Here is a 16,637-nt window from a genome sequence, read left to right as displayed (position 1 = left end):
AGGTGAGTGCTAGATGTCTAAGTAACATCCACATGAATGCCGGGTACAAAGGTTTCCCAGCAGAACATTTAATTGTCAGTGTTAATGACTGTCAATGTTATTCACTTTTCCCGTTGGTGGTTTTAATGTTGCAGTTGACTGCGGTGTAAATGCATTAAAAGTTCAAATACTAGGCCACATAACCCGCATTCAAAAACAATTTATCAGAGGCCTTTCTGCAATATGCCATGCTCAAGATTCCTAAATAATACAAGGCAGGAGAGCAGAGTTTTAAAACTGTGGAAATCCATAGTTGCACAAAGTTCTTCTAACCTTCTGCTAAGACTAAAATCTACTTTTCTTTATGTGACGTCAAACTGGTTAGTCAATATGGGACTTCGTACAGACAGGTCGTCCTTTATAGCACTCTGCATTATGCAGTATGTGTGCAGGCAAAATGGGATTAAGCAGAATAAGAATTGTGACTCTGTTAAAAACGTTGATTGTGCTTTTATATTTGTAGTCAATGAGTTGTATAAAGTTTAACCAGAATGAGCTATTAAAGTTGGGTGTAGGTGCAGGAGCAAAAAAAAATAAAGTAGATGAAGAAGAAAATGACGAAGACTACATAAATAAATGACTTCTGCACCTTTAACAGCGCACTAGATTTATTTTTAAACAATGCATTTTTTTTGTCCTCTGCAGCTTTTAAATCTCTGTTCTTTATTCTACTCTGAGCAGCTCGCTCTTTTTTTTATTATTATTATTCGAGCCTCTTTGCCTCTGCCTAACCTTCCCTTCCCTTCCCTTCCCTTCCCTCATTGTGCCTTTCTCCCCCTGCCAAATTTTCTGCACCCCCCTTTGGCTAATTTCTTTGCTCAGGAGACGGCAAACACCATTAACGAGGACGAGTCATTAACAAAGTAATTAAGGGAGGGTGGGCCATCGGCACAAAAGAAGTCTCTACAGCAGTGATGGGGAATGGAAGCAAGACACCAGTTTAAGGTCATCTATCTCTGGTAGGCACACAAACACACACCAGATATAAACACACATTTACCACATTTTACTGACTGTTTCATGTGGATCCACCTAGCAGAGATGGGCTAGTGGCTCAGCTGAAAATTATTAAAAGACACAGATAAAAAGAAAAGTGGATTCAGACATGAGAACAGCTTTGAACAGTGAGAACAGGGACAAGGAGTGACTGTGGTATTGATTGAAAACAGCAACTAACTATCTCTGCCCGTGCACACGTACACACACATCGAACGACATCAGCAGTTTGCATCAATTTGCACAAAAGCAATGCAGAACTGTGCAACGTGAAACTTCACGGTTTTTCTTCACAGCCTCACCACACAAGCACACACACATAAACAAATACCACCAGACGCACACACATGCATTTCAGTTAAGCTCGCATGGTCAAGTCTTCCATTGATTACTGCCGATCTGACGCCTTCATTGAAGCTAAGAGGATAGAGATGAGGGAGGAGAGGGTGTGAACGTGAACTGGGTAGTTCAAGGATGGACGGAAAGGTGCACACGCATGAGGACGGCAGGATGGCTGTGAAAGGAAAATGCAGAGAGACAGAGGAGAATGAAACCGGACAGGAGGATGACAAATCTAAACGAGGGATGAGTTGGAGGGTGACAGGAGAGGGAAGAGAGATACAGAAAGAGAGGGTGGGGGGGTCTGATTGCATTGTGCGATGGCTGTGAAGTATGTGAGCCTGGCAGTAATTGTGTGGCGTATTGAACGGGCGCTGTCAGGCCAGCTATTAACTCCTCTAAACGGCTGGAGTGGACAAGTGGAACACTACTACAGGAAGCAGGGCTGAGTGGCCTTTAAAAGGTTAGGGAGAGGGAGAGAGAACAAAAAAGGGCACGCACGTGTTTTGTGCAATTCACAGATTTGACGTGCGAAATGTTTGCTTGGGAGCAACTAACAGATAATCAAATCCAGAGATTTGCAGAGATGATAGGACAAAAACTCTTGCAACTCGCTGTTACGACTGATGTTGTATTAATATTTTTCTGGTAGGAGTGAGTGCTCCCTATTTGTTTTCCTATCTGTATATGCTAATAGGTGTGTGCTGTACCTGACACCGGATTGGCTGGTGTTTCCCCAAAACCATTATGAATCCCAAACTACTCCATGAGCAGAATACCCAGAATCTGCAGCCCTACAATAAAATCAGTCACACAGTATCCACCTCTATAGATCTCTCTATTTTTATATTATAGAAATATCTGGCGTTTCCAAACTAACATCATAAAAAAGTGCAGATTAATGTACTGTTGTAGTCAAATAACGCCTATAAAACACAGATCAGGAGGCTAACAAGACCTCTGTTACTGCAGCTGGATAATTTACTGAAGCAGGTCCTCTTCATTAGACCAGATTTATTAGAATGTATGTCCATTTAATGTCTTTTGACTTGTCTGCAAATTGCACGCTGTCCTCATTTTCCAAATCCCATCACTCTGCTGCTTTATCTGTTTACAACTTTCTCCACATGGTCATTCCTTGTCCTCCGCCATGTTTCTCTTTGTCAATAACCACACAGCCTCCTGCCTCTGAATCATCTGAATCCTCAGCCCTCATTCCCTCCTCTGCCTCGACTCCTGTCAACTACTGTCTTGTTATCTTCTTGTCCCAGCATCCTCTGCTGGCTTTTACCTTGTCCAGTGCCCAAGGGAGCACTGGATGGATGGGTGGATGGAGAAATAGCCAGCTGAAGGCTTTAAGTATTTTTGCAGCTGTTTTGTGACTGCAGTCCTGAGTTCAAATATGAAGGTGAGAGTGAAGTCAAAGCTAAAGCTCCTTGCAAGTTTACCAGAAACAACGTGGACTAAATTCTGCAACAGTAAAACAATTGGAATGAGTCACTTTTCCATTTGTGGTCGAGTGCACTTGTCTGTTGCCTGAACAATTAGGCTATACGCTTATTTGTCAGAATCTTTGCAAAGACTCTCTATGGCTAAATGCCAAAACGTTATCCTCAGTGGACACACGGCACATGTTCCACTGCTGCTGTGGAGATAAATAGGCAGCTCATCACAAATGAAAACCCAGTACGAGCTTCAAGTGGGTGGTCGCACCCTGTATGTGTCTCCAGAGGGAGAAGGGGGGGTTAAGACAGTATACACATACTAAGAAGCAGGGGTTTATGCTGAAACTTCAAAAAGCTTCAGCAGCCTCCTCCGTTCAGCATTTCCAGTGCCCTGCATGTGTGTTTGGGGGCGATGTGTGTTCACACATGCTGGCTATGTGTGGCGAGTACACATATGTACGCCCACACATAAAGGTGTACGTGAGTTGATTTAGCAGCAGTTCTCCCTGAAGGGGGGGATGAAAATCAAAGGACCCAGTGAGAGGGAGAAGCCGAGCTGCTCTTAACCCACTAACTATGAATTATGCATGCTGATCGATCGCACACGGGCAAACACCGAAAAGTTCCCAACCTGCCAGGAAAAAGATGGATTCTGCTTCACGAAATGAGGCAGAGGGGAGGCTTGGAGATGAAGGACTATTACATAGAGTTTGCCTAAGGACATTTTACATGCCTCTTTGGAGTATGTAAACAATACAGAATAGATGAGATTGCCTGCTGGTGATCTCATTTGCTATTTATTTAATGCATTTATCACATTTGCAATCTTATGCAGTCTAACACGCTTGCTTCTCCATAAAAAATAAGAAAGTCACTTGTAGGTGTTCAGGATTTTCTATGGGTTATTTCATCGAGCTCTGGTTCACTCTTACAAGAGCTTTAGGTTGTAGAGCCAGATCCTGCAACAATGAGTTTATCTCCATCACTATGACAACCGCAGAAAGGCTGCTACAACCCAACGAGAAGTGATATGAAAGTTGAGAAACCAGGACCACTCTTAAGAATGATGGTGTTTGCTATTACATTAGAGGGTTTCCAGAGAAATAAATGGTAGAGAGCCACTCCATGTCACTGCTCCTGAGGTACAGAAGAACACGACCTTGATATGTCTTTTGTTATTGAAAATAAGATGTATTATACTGTACTTCTGTGCACACTCAAATGCATGTTTACAGGCATGTGCAAAAAGAGGGACACAAATCCAAGCATGTGCACTAGTAGTTTCCAACTCGGAGAAGAAGATATGCAGTCAAAGTCAGTGATGGAAGAGAATGGAAGATGGGAAGAGTCCCACAGTACGATATTACAATACCTAAATTACAACATCATATTAAAGCAATTTTATTCTAACATTGAATACTGTTAAAACTAATTCCTTTGATTACTAATTATTTTCACATGCATCATTATGACAGTGGTCCGGCCTGTAGTTTGGTAAATTAAGAAGAGATTAATGCATTACTCGAATCTGACCAGTAGCGATTTTGACTTGGAAATTCTGGTGGGACCATGCAGGAAAATCTGACAATGCAATCGAGAAATATTGTAATCAATACCCTCACAAAAAGAAACACTGTAGCAAGTGAGAGAGGGGACCACAGCACCTGACAACAAACAGGTGAGACAAAGTTGCTACAAAGTTGGAGTAATCTGTAATCAAATTACTTTTTCAAGGTAACTGTGGCAACACTGATATTAACTATTGATATAAGTTAAACTAAAATCATAAAAGCAAAAGAAATTTAAAGGTACATTTAAAGCAAGTACAAAATGGTATGATGAATCATTAACACGTATTACTTTGGAAATCTTGTGATAACATGTTTTAATCTATGGACATTATGGTATATTTGTTATATATTATCTTTTTTTTTCCAACTGCAAATAATGTTACCACACATCCATAGTGTAGTGTGTGCAACCAAGGTTAAAGTCAGTCTTCAGACCATACTAGTACCATCAGTGCTACGTTTCTCGACCTGTGGTTTCATTCACAAAATAGTGATGAATTGCCAAAAAGAGTTTGACAATCGTCTCACACAGGTTGAAAGGTAACAAAGGTGTGGCATTATGCATTCAATTTTACAACACGATCGCTGAAGCCGCCTCCTGTGATCTGCAATGGACATAGCGGACGGAATTTCATTTCATTATTCGAGTACAGAAATATTCAATTTATATTTTAGAATTGCTTCATGAAAAATAACAATGGAATCAATTGCATTCAAAAGATTCATCCTTCCCGTTGCACATCCATCACACGTCCCCTTCTCAGCCCCAGTAAAGAGGAGGCTTCACCTATATTTACATTTAGATACTAGTTACCTGTCAAAACTACTTGAGTATGAGGTGACACATACAGTACATGATCAAAAAAATCCATATATAAAGGATTTCAGATTTTCTTTTCAGAATACAAATATAGCGCTCATCCAATGATGAAGTCAAATAATTATCATCTTCTACAGCATACTGTGTACCACTGAAAGCCTCACACCTGTGGGCTCTGCTTGCAAACAGGTCACAGCTGGTCAGAGGTCATAACAGTGTCTACATCATACTCCACCGTGTCAGGCTGTACATATAAAGATACCGGCTGAAGTGGCCTCAAGGTAATGGCTGCCTCAGGAGAAACGTGAAACCACCATTAAGCTGCCGTTAAAGAAACACGATAATAGGGCGGCCATTAATGCTTGAAGGGGGACGCCCTGAACCGAAAGCGGTAAACAAGATCCTAGCTGGGAAGGTGCAGAAGAGGGACTGACAAAGAAAGGGAACAGGAGCTGAGTATGCAGCAAAATGCGATAGATTTTTACATGTATATTCTTTTGGATTATTATGACCACTGACAGGAGAAGTAAATAACATCAGCCATCTTGTGACAACACAATGTTCTGCTGGGAAACTTTTGGACCTGGCATTCATGTGGATGTTACCTAGACAGGACACCCTCAGTAGCTCCATGTCCATCCTCTAACAAGTCACAATTGTTTTGAAGGCACAAGGGAAACCTAGACAACATTAGGCAGGTGGTCATAATGCTATGCCTGATCGGTGTGTATATTGCAATAGAGAATGACAAACTCAAGAAAAAAGGAGAAAAAAGTTACACAGAAAAGTCTTTCAAAGGACAGGACACAGTCCTGTATCTATCTGCATAGTTTACTGTCAGTGTGACAGATACACCTCCAACCTCGATGTCCTCCACTCTTACCGAGTGACATTGCGAAAGTTGGCAGCGCTGGTGGAGAGCTGCAAGAAGAGAATGGGATGGGAAGCGAAATAGATAAAGTTTAATGAGAGGGGAAAGGGAAAAAACAAGCAGGCATCCCTGGCAACCGAGCAGAGGAGCAGAGGAGCAACAATCACCTGCACACACAGACACGCTGTTTATATAAATAATTCGCAACTTCCACATTCTACTGTAGCTTCCACCAGAGTAATGAGCGCTTTCAGATGTCAGGTGGTGCAGCGTTCAACAACCAAACGCTGTCAGATGTGAACTTGGCAGTTCGATGAAGTCAGTGTTGAGCAAATTGTGAGAAACTGCTTTATTCTTAGCACGTACGGCTCTTGGTTTTGCAAATCCTACAAATTTATATATAAAAACTAATATTATAAAAACAAATACTTGGAATAACATGAAGGCATGCTTTTACACCCGCTAATTGGTTCACTTGTTCCAGAGCAAAGAAGCAGTGTTCTGTTTTGCGTTCCTGCTGATTTATTGAGCACAAATGAGAAAGTGACCAGGCAGTAACTCACCAATGACTGGGCTGTTGCATGACCTAGCAGGATTTTAATTGATTGTATAGGACGATTAGGAGACTATTTCCTGATACGGATGTCGTAAATCTAAACGTGTTCAGTCCTTATCAGAGTTGACTGAAGCTACTGATTCCACAGGATGAGGTGTGGATTTTTATCACGTCATAAAACTTCCCCAGAGTTCAGACTGAGACCGAGGGAATATTTCAGTCTGTAGAAGTCCACAAAACATTTTTGCAGCAGCAGTCCTCAGCTTTATTACCCCACCCCCCGGATAATAAAGTTTACTCAGTCAGTGATTAGGTTAGACCAGTGGTGTCAGACTCAATCAGAAACAGGCCAACGAGAATGGATATTTACGCACAATTCGTCTTTCTCAGTGTATTATCAGAAATCATTCATAAAGAAATATGAATGTAACTTTATCCAAACCATTATATAGAGTTTATACACTTTCTCCTGGACTATTTTAACAACTGGGATCAATACAATGCTATTTTTAATATGACATTATGAGATTAACAGTCCACAGTACGGTTTCCTGACATTATCTGTATGTTGTATGAATTCGCCGTTATCAACACTTTGAACTGATGCCAGAATATCAGCGTCTCAGCTGATGAGTTTGTCAATATATTTGTGAGGAGAAGCTGATTGTTGATGTCAAAAGTTCAGCTATTTTACTGCAGTCTGGGATTTGTAGTATCAACGGTGTGCACACAAAATACTTGCAAAGTTGATATATGTGGGCCAAGCTAAGCAGGCAGTTAAAAAAATTCCAGTTATTCCTTTTAGCCTTAAGCTCTCACTCTTTTCACATCATTTCACAGAAAAGTCTGTGTCAAGTAGTGACTGGAAACACAATGTGTCACACTTATACAGGACACCCAGGCGCTGCTAAAGAGGATCCCTATCAGTCTTTACATGAGTCCCAGATGGAGACCACATCTTCCATGTTCCCTTTTAATTCACACTGATCAGGCAGAACATTATGACCTTCCACTTCCTGCTTCACTTTAAAAAATGGCGACTTTCGCCAAACACAAGTCATACAAATGTCTGTATCTCCAAACCTCCTCACTTAACCTTACTGATTCTTTACTGATCCAAAACAATCAGCTTACCTCAGAAGTGTAAACCACCTATTACATGATGCATTTTAATGACAATGGACTGATCTTTGTGTTAGTAAAAAGAGACCGTGCTTGTCTATAATTTTAAATTTAAGAAGATCTGGCTGGAATTTATGTTCAAAGATGATGTGCGAAAAAATAGTTTGACAGGGTCCATTTACTTTTTCCTGCCACGTCGTATTTCTTCATCACAGCAGTCATGTTTTTTTTTTCTTTTTTTTAAACTCATCCAGTCTTCCTTTTATTTCCATTGCCATCTTTCCATCACTACTCTAGACCTTCCTCGATTTCCCTGGAGCGTTGGGGTACGGGTGTGAACGTGTTTGCACGCCGCGCACACACAGAAAGGAGGTCGATAGCAGGCAGGCGGTATAATTACGCTGAGTGTGATTGAACATAGCTGTCTATGCCTCTCGCGCTCCTCCTCTCCTCTTTCTGCCCTGTTTTTCCACAACATGCATCTGTTTAAAATCGACCATTGGGATGACCTGGAAAAGGTGAGTAGTCCTCGAAGAAAAAAAAAAAAGATTCATCCACTCAGCATTGCGCCTCAGTAACACGGCTCGGGGGAACCTGACTGCACAACAACAAGTGCCTATTTCACTTGGGATCGCGGGAGATGAAGTGCTGGTTACGTGCCACGTCGTCATATCTGGAAAACAGTTTGTTCAAGCTCAACTGAACAAACTGGAGCATCCTTAAGTACTCATCACGAGGGTCACAACATCATAGGCAAGTGCTGAGTGTGGCGTTTTATTCATCTGCTCAGCTAGGTCACTGAGATCGATAGAATGAAACACACACAGATACACAAGCCGCATATCGTCGGCGGGCATTCGTGTACAAGGAACCCTGACTCAAGATATGGAAAATGAAACCAATCCCTTAGAGAGTTTGCACTGACATCACTGCAGATGTCTAATTTTAGCTTTTCTTCTTCTCGGCACGCCCCCCTGGTATGCGTGTTAACTCAGGTCTAACGTCTGTATGTCCTACTGAAAACTAAACATGGTGACTCTTCCCTAAAGAGGACCAGTTGTGCATTGACAAACCCTCACACTAACACACACGATGCATGGTTTTTGCTCCTACAATAGACAAGAGACATGATGAGGTAATAATGATCATAATTAACACGTGGTTCTCTGCCATTAGGGGCATAATTGATCTTCGAGTCGTTTACCTGAAAGGTTAATCACTATACTCATTGACCTTTACAGGTTCTGATGTAATCTCAACGGGATAATGCAAGCTAAGGGCTTTGTTTTCATCCCTCCGTCACCCTCTTCTCCCTCACTTCATTCAAGGTGACCTTAAATTTGAAGTGGGTGCAAGCTGCAAGATAAACCTCATGAATCATCTTCAAATGTAGTTTTTAGTAATTCTATTAATTACATTTCTTAGATGGAATCTACTGACTCTCTTAACAGGGCAGAAAAAACATTTTTATCATCACCCTTTGTTCTTTCTTAGTTCTCTGCTTTGCAATGCATGAAATGAAGGACTGAATGCACAATGGATTCCTTTAGTTTGAAGTTAAATCAATGTGTCACCAGTCTATCACAGGGCTAACACATAAAGACAAACAACCATTCACACTCAGGTCCCCAGCTACGGCCGAACAAACGTGTCTTCAAACAGGAACAAGTCTCCAGAGAAAATACACACTGGCACATGGAGAACATGCTAGGTCTGCACAGAAAGGCTGTGCCACATTGTGTTTGCCCTGGCTACCTATCAGGGGTCTCTCTCATCCAGTGATAGCTGGAATTACCTCCAATGAATGCTATTAACTTCCTTCTTTATATAGATTTTATTGACTATAAATGATCTTATTAGCTTATTTTGCACATGGGAGTGTAAATGACTTGGGCTCCTCGAGCGTTAAGGTTAATTGTGTTGGTGATCCTTTAAGGCGTCACTGGGATTGTGCCTTTTTAAGCCAGTGTGAGAGCAGCAAGAGCACCGCAGGGCTACGTTCGACCTTGGAACCAGTGTTATCGTACCTCATGCCTCTGGTGGAGCGGTTGTGAAAGTTTTGCAGCAGCTGAGGGAGGCCGAGCATGGCCTCAAACACCACGGCCAGGGAGCCCAGGGTCTCGACGAACACGGCGGAGTCCAGCAGCAGCAGGGTCACCACCGCACACAGAACGGTGAAGCCGAAGCAGAAGAGGAGGTAGTCCTCGAACGCGTTCCACTTCCAGAAGTAGCGCACGTCCAAATCTGCAGAGAGGGGGGGGGGTCGAATTAACAGTCAAATTAACTGGATAGGTGACTGGTGGAGGAGAAAGGAAACAGAAAGCAAGGAATTGTGACGGAGCCTGACATGACTATCGAACAAAGGAGCAAGGTAAGGGTGAGAACACACTTAAAATGTGTGCAGTATGTGCATACGTGGAAACACAAAAGCAAAAGCGGCAGACTATTGAGATGGGATGTGACGAGGGCCCATTTGGAAGGAAAACGAAGGCAGGAGGAAAGTGCAGGAATGAGGGCATTTTATTAAAGGACACACATAGAAATTCTGCAAAGACAGCACTCTTAAATCAATACTGTGCACATGCATAAGTGAGAGGAACAAAGATAAATGAGATACTCGAAAGCTTTTACATTTCTATTACTTTGGAATAACCTGGCCTTTGGAGAGGCCAGGCAATACATTTAAGTTTATTACCTCTGGTTTAAAGCTATCTATTCACTGACAGAGCTCTATTTATCAGGTGTGCCTTTACATTACAGTGAAAGACAGGATGACCAAAGTTTTATTTGTTTGCTTATATAGGTAGTAAAAAAAATGATTGCGTTATCTTAAAGCAGAAGTAAATTAACGTGAAAAGTCCCAGCGGTCCAGCTTTGAATTTCTTGCCAGCGTCAGTGACAGTGAGTCCACAGTATGGTTCAGTATGGGGCTGCCAAGGAAAGCGTATCAGAGGACACATTAGGATGACTATATTTAAAATAAGCTACCCATCAGCCATCTCTTCTTTGGACCATAATGCATGATGATGGACAATCTCTCATTGCTTATGTATGAGCATTGAGTGGTGGAAAATCAGCTGACATCGGCTAGCGGGGATTGATGACTTAACACAGTAGGAGCACATTAGTTAGTGTGGAGATGCAAGCATGACTCTGCATGGTACATGACTTCCACATGTGCTGCTGCCGTCAGGTTTAACATTCCCAAACACACAGGCTGCACCGTTGTGAAGAAAATACATGAACATGTGCATATGTGTGCATGAGACTGTATTGCAAGTCAAGTATCAGCAACACAAACATTTTTTTTGGTTTAACCTGTAACAGAATTGGATGTCTATTAAAACTGTCTCTTATGTTCCTGGTCTCTATAATGTGAACAACACCAATCAGGCATAACATTACGACCACCTTCCTAATGTTGTGCATTTCTCCCTTGTGCCTCCAAAGCAGTTGTGACTCAACAGAGAATGGACATGGGTCTTCTGAGGGTGTCCTGTGGTGTATGTGGCCTTTGGGTTCTGTGGATCATCTCACAGATACTTGATCATTTTGGGATCTAGTGAATTTGGAGGCCAGGTCGACACCTTATGCTGTTCTTCATGTTTTTTTACTTGTCTGGGTGCTACATGTCTACGTAACATCAACACAAATGCCACGTCCAAAAGTTTCCCAGCAGAACATTTTACTGCCACAAGATGGTCAATGATATTTACTTCACCTGTTAATGGTTTGAATGTAGCTGTGTCAAAGTTCATTTTTGTTCAGCTAAGTTTAAAACCCAAAGATACACCACATTTAAATTTTGCACAAAAAAAAGAGGAAGAACTTTTCTGACCGCTTGAGGTCAGAATTTAGATTTGGGATAAAAACTTGCTGCACTGCTAAGACAATTTTTATTTATGGTTAGAGTAGTCAACTAAAACATAATCAAGACAAATATTTTTTATTATATAAAGCCCAAAATTACAGCCTACACACACTGCCCTTTGAATCGGGTGAACATGTAATATACTGTAAGTAATAAGACCAGAACATTACTTGGTATATTACAAGTTTAGTAAGTTGTTTACGACTTTATAAATTGTTAATCCTGCCACAAGAAATTAGGTTAGAACTGCTGACACCCAAAATTCACTGAGTTATTAAAAAATGATAGAAAAGGTTTTCATCACTATATGGAGTGTCAGTTGTCCTGACACTAACATGTGTCCTGGTGACTCCGGCCGCAAATAGAAAGCATTTCTCTGCTGTAAGTTATAACCTGACATCAGAATGCAGTTCAATGAAAGTAATGATTTTGTGGCAGAGCGCTTGTCTGAAGTGAAGTTAAGTACGCAATATAATTTGTCATAAAACTGTGACAGCTCCTGTCTCCGTGTCGGGGATAATTTACGATTACAAGTAATTAATGGAGTTCTGCTTGTCACAACTCTTTCAGTGTGGATGTGCTGGTATCAATCCTGCTGCCGTGTGAAGGATACAAGTAATAAACTCAGAGCAGCGCTGCGAGCAACTAGGTGATGTGTTAAATACCAGATACCATTTACTACTGGTGCATCTCTTCATTGCAGAAAAAGAGTATTTTTACTTCTTATGGACATTTTAATGTTTTACAAATGTAGAGGAAGTCTGTTGAGTGGATGGTTCTTCAATGTGGAGCCGGACAGATTGGCATTCTCACAGATAAAAGCTCTTAGATCTTAATACGTCCTCGGCGCAAGCTGCTCTTAGAGCTGTCTTCTTGTGAACAGGACCCTGGACATGCAGTACTGGGAATACATTAAAGAGCCACACGGGAAGCAGGGAAAAAAAAAACCTGGAGCTTTTCCAGGTGTGTGAGTCTCCATCTGCAACAGGGACTCATCCATTTAAGATAAGATGTATGTAATATGCAAACACACCAAACACCAGGCGGGTACGTTTCCCATTCCACTCCAGCGGGCACTTTCTGATGCTGAATGTCGGGACAGAGGGAGTGAGACATCTTGCAGCGAGAGCAGCGTGGCATGTTTGCGGCAAACAGCCGTACATGATTAATGGCTTTATTACCGACAGCCACAAAAGACACACCGCCCACAGCTGACAACAGAGAGGCACAACACAACAAACACACGTGCTCCTCAGCTCACTTAACTCACACGTGACATGACAAATATGGCCTCCCTGGGGGTGGGGGGTGCCTACGTCTGCCGTCAGAAACAATGACATGGACAGAAGCCAAAGACCTGCAGACAGGCAACCTGGCACACTTCAGCTCTTGACAAGCTATTCACAAATCCCTACGCTCTCCGGACGCCCCTTTACTTCAAAACAACATCAAACCTGAGTCACGGCAGCCACCGGCAGCTAACTGAGGGAGACGTGAGAACCAGGGGAGGCTGCCCTTTATCAAGAACATGGAAGCACAGTTTCATTTCCTTTTGCACACCGGAAGCCGGGCGCTGACAGCAGCAATAATGAAAGCGACGCTATTTCGACACTGCTCTGAGATTTTCAGGTAGAAAACCTCTCAACACAAACAACCCCTCCCCATATCTACGCTCTCCCTCCCTCTTATATGTTTACCCACACAATCAAATTTGTTGGGAGAATATAATGAAGAGAGAAAGCCATGCATCTTTCATCATCTCATATCAGGCTCCTCTCCTGTGGAACCAGCTCCCAGTTTGTGTTCGGGAGGCAGACAACGGCTCTTTTAAGGTCAAGACTTTTCCTTTTTGACAAAGCTTATAGTTAGGACTGGACTTAACCAGCCATTAGTTGAGCTGCTATAGGCCGAGGCTTCCTCTATTACTGATTGCTGCACCTCCCCCTCCATCTTCTTCTGAGTGCTGTGTATCTAACCTCCAACCAGTTCTCCAACTTGCCCATGAATCCTCTTATACTCTCAAACTGTCACATATCATCATCAGCTATATCTTGATTATTAGATTTTACGTGTTTCCTTTAGTCCGATGTAGTTCGTCTATCTTGTTTCTCCTGCTCTTCTTTTCTTTCTTGCCACCGTTGCCTTCAGGCTTAGCGTCTTGAGACAATTTGTACTGTTATTGACGCTACATTAATACAACTGAATTGAAGTGAATTAAATATCAAGCATTATCACCATCGTCCTTTCCCTGACTGACCAGCTTCTTTCCTCTCAGTATTTCAGTCCTTGTTTCACACGCTGTTGTAAAAAATTTGTGGCTTCTCTCTCATCCCCCTGAGACAAGACAGGTGGCTTGGCCTTTTCCAAACAGCATTTTCCTGTCTGGTACGTGTCATGGCCAGGGCCCCACTTCAAAGGCCCCCGGAGACTCCGGAGTGCCAGGAGGAGGCGAGGCGCTCGTTCTTCAGTCACACTCTTTGTGTACACAAAGCCCATTCAAGATCAAACAATTCAATTACAAAAAAAAAAACTCAGCCCGGAGGACGTCGATATATGTGTGCGACGTTACTCTGAGATGGAGCAAAGTTGCTCAGGAAGGATAAAGTCAATCAATTTGTGCAGGTGTGTGTCTGGAGTTGCGACGGCATTAGCAGGATTTGCGTGCCGTACAGAGAAGAAGAAAAGTGATTAGAGGCGGATGTAGGGACGGAGGGGGTGGGTAAGTCAGAGGTAGAGTCGCTCCGAGTCAGTCAAGGAGATATACAGTTCTAAACTCAAGGCTTTTCCCATTAGGCCGAGCAGATAGACTGTGATTGCAATACGGAACGGCGAGAAGGGACTCCAGGGCAGAGACGGCGATTGACACTGACAGCTAGAGAGCTGTGAGCTGTGCTGGCTCAGCTCTGTTGAGTCTGTGTATTTTAAGATGTGTGAAAGTTGCTGTTTGACATTTGACTTGTGCAGACTGTCTCTTCGGTGCTTCGGCCCACCGGCCTCGTCTTCAGCTCGGACTTTTGAGATTACTGCAGTGTGTAAAACCTCCATTTGTTTCCTAGGTTTGCCCACAGACTGGTCAGAGAGTGTGAGCAACCGTAATCCAGAAACCGTGGTAAGGGGTTGTGTCATTGAATCTGTAAACCAAACCTGCAGACTGCCTTTGCTTTTTCAGTCCATGAACGCAGATCCTTAGAGTAACAACAGCACAGACATGTCAGAAAAAGCTCTAATTCCTCCTTGACAAGCTTTAATAGGAACACCCCAGACACACTGGACCAAAGGGAAGTCACTGAGCCGTTCTGAGCTCTTTCCAACAGACTGACAAACCAGGGGGGAAAAAAAGGGTCGGGTGGGGTTGAAACACAACTTGGTTCATCGGCTCAATATCTCTGACAGGAAGACGGACGGAAAAAGGCTCCACCGCATTTGCAGTCAGCTCTCTGACTAATTCAAAAGCTTCTAAAATTATGTCCTCTCCCTAAATTGGTAAAACATTTGGTTAATTTATTGCGAGAAAATGCTGACTGAGCAGTTTAACTATTAATCCCGGCAATCTCTCCGAATCTCTCCAAAGATCCAGGCAATAATGACTCAATGCAAATGAAGTAAAGCAACAAAAACCTAAATGATGAACCAAAAATGTTGTTATGAGTCTAGAAATGACCAAGAATGTTTTATATTGATCGTTCTTCCCATTGGATTTTTTTTTTCTTTTAGATGCAATGTCAAACTGGACGAACAGCAGCACCATTTGTAGAACATACTCTCTGGACCAGCCATGTGTTACAGGGGTTATTTGTGGTGACGCCACACGCTATTTCTGTAAAACTTTTTTCTTCAGTGCTTCTCTAACTGAGTGCAGACGACAGCTACTGGAAGTGTTTGGTTCCTGCAAAAAAGGAAACATCTGACCCACAAGGATACGTTTTTAATTTGATTTGTCGGCTGCCAAAAAAAAGAGCTCCAAGTTAAATGGTCTTAGAAAAGGTCTTAAAAGAGAAATGAATAGCTTATCTGTCAGAAAAACATTAGAACTGAAAGGTTTGAAAATGGTCAGGACAGTGAAGACCAAAAAGAGTAAGTCGTGACAGTGCACTTAAGGTCACACTTTACCCGGGGGATTTTCAACGTCCAGTGCAATTAGTGTGACTTTTAATTTCTTGTAGCATCTCTGCGTGTGTGCATAGTGTGTTTGAGCTTCAATTCGTTTCTGCTGCAAAATATTTTCAGCTGATGTGTCTAATCCAGTTTGGGATTTCTTGCTTCAGTGACCGATTTGTCCTCAGCACATCCTCCGGTCTAATCTTCTGTGTGCAGTGCATTAACAAAATAAATTAAGTTGTGACAGAGGACCACATGCAAGGCAGCGCAGCAGTAGGCCCTCTCATCGCTGTCAAATCTGCCAAAACAGAAAACAGCCTGTGTGCATCGTCTCATGCATATCCACTTGCATATTACTCTGCATATTACAGAAGTCATTCAAGCTGAAACATCCAAGTAATGGATTCAGAAGTTGCTGGTTCATAGGGGCTTGCTTGAATGCCTGTGAGTGAGACATTGCGGGCCTCTTGATAAAGGTTTTCTCCCGGCAACGTTAGCTGCAAGGTTACATGGAAACAAACCCAATAAAACCCCTCTTTCAAAGGATTTCATTACATAATGTCACTAGAACAGTCAGTTTACCCAAGCCAGACTTCCTCCACGACTAATGTGAAATAAAAAAACAGCAGACTCTAAGGAAAAGAAAAACTGAAACGAATAACGAGTCAGCAAAATGAGGCTGCAAGTATTTATAGTGCAACATGCAGAATAAATAAAATCTGCACTTTTTTGTGTTTATTTTCTGACTGAACAGTCCTCCCCTTACCCATTCCAATGTCAGCTGATATTGCATTATAAAAATCTGAAAGGCTGTTTCTCTAGTTTCAGTATTTAGATTAAGCCCAATTTGGGCTACTGTAGAAACACAGCAGCTCATCATGGTAGATGCTATGTATTTACAAAAGGCTC

General features: G+C 42.3%; 1 protein-coding gene across 2 annotated transcripts in view; it reads right to left on the bottom strand.

Moving 5' to 3' along the window:
- The window catches only part of si:dkey-246g23.2 (solute carrier family 66 member 2), a 50,185-nt gene that overhangs the window by 6,796 nt on the left and 26,752 nt on the right, over positions 1-16,637 (bottom strand). For both annotated transcript variants that reach the window (XM_047597184.1, XM_047597183.1), the window contains one exon: positions 9,787-10,003. In XM_047597184.1, coding sequence (XP_047453140.1) covers positions 9,787-10,003 — 217 coding nt within the window. The remainder of the gene's footprint in view (positions 1-9,786; positions 10,004-16,637) is intronic.

This window comes from Mugil cephalus, chromosome 10, assembly GCF_022458985.1.
Source record: "Mugil cephalus isolate CIBA_MC_2020 chromosome 10, CIBA_Mcephalus_1.1, whole genome shotgun sequence".
Classification (NCBI taxonomy): Eukaryota; Metazoa; Chordata; class Actinopteri; order Mugiliformes; family Mugilidae; genus Mugil; species Mugil cephalus.
Note: the sequence above shows the minus strand (reverse complement) of the source record. Positions and strands in the feature narration are given on the sequence as shown.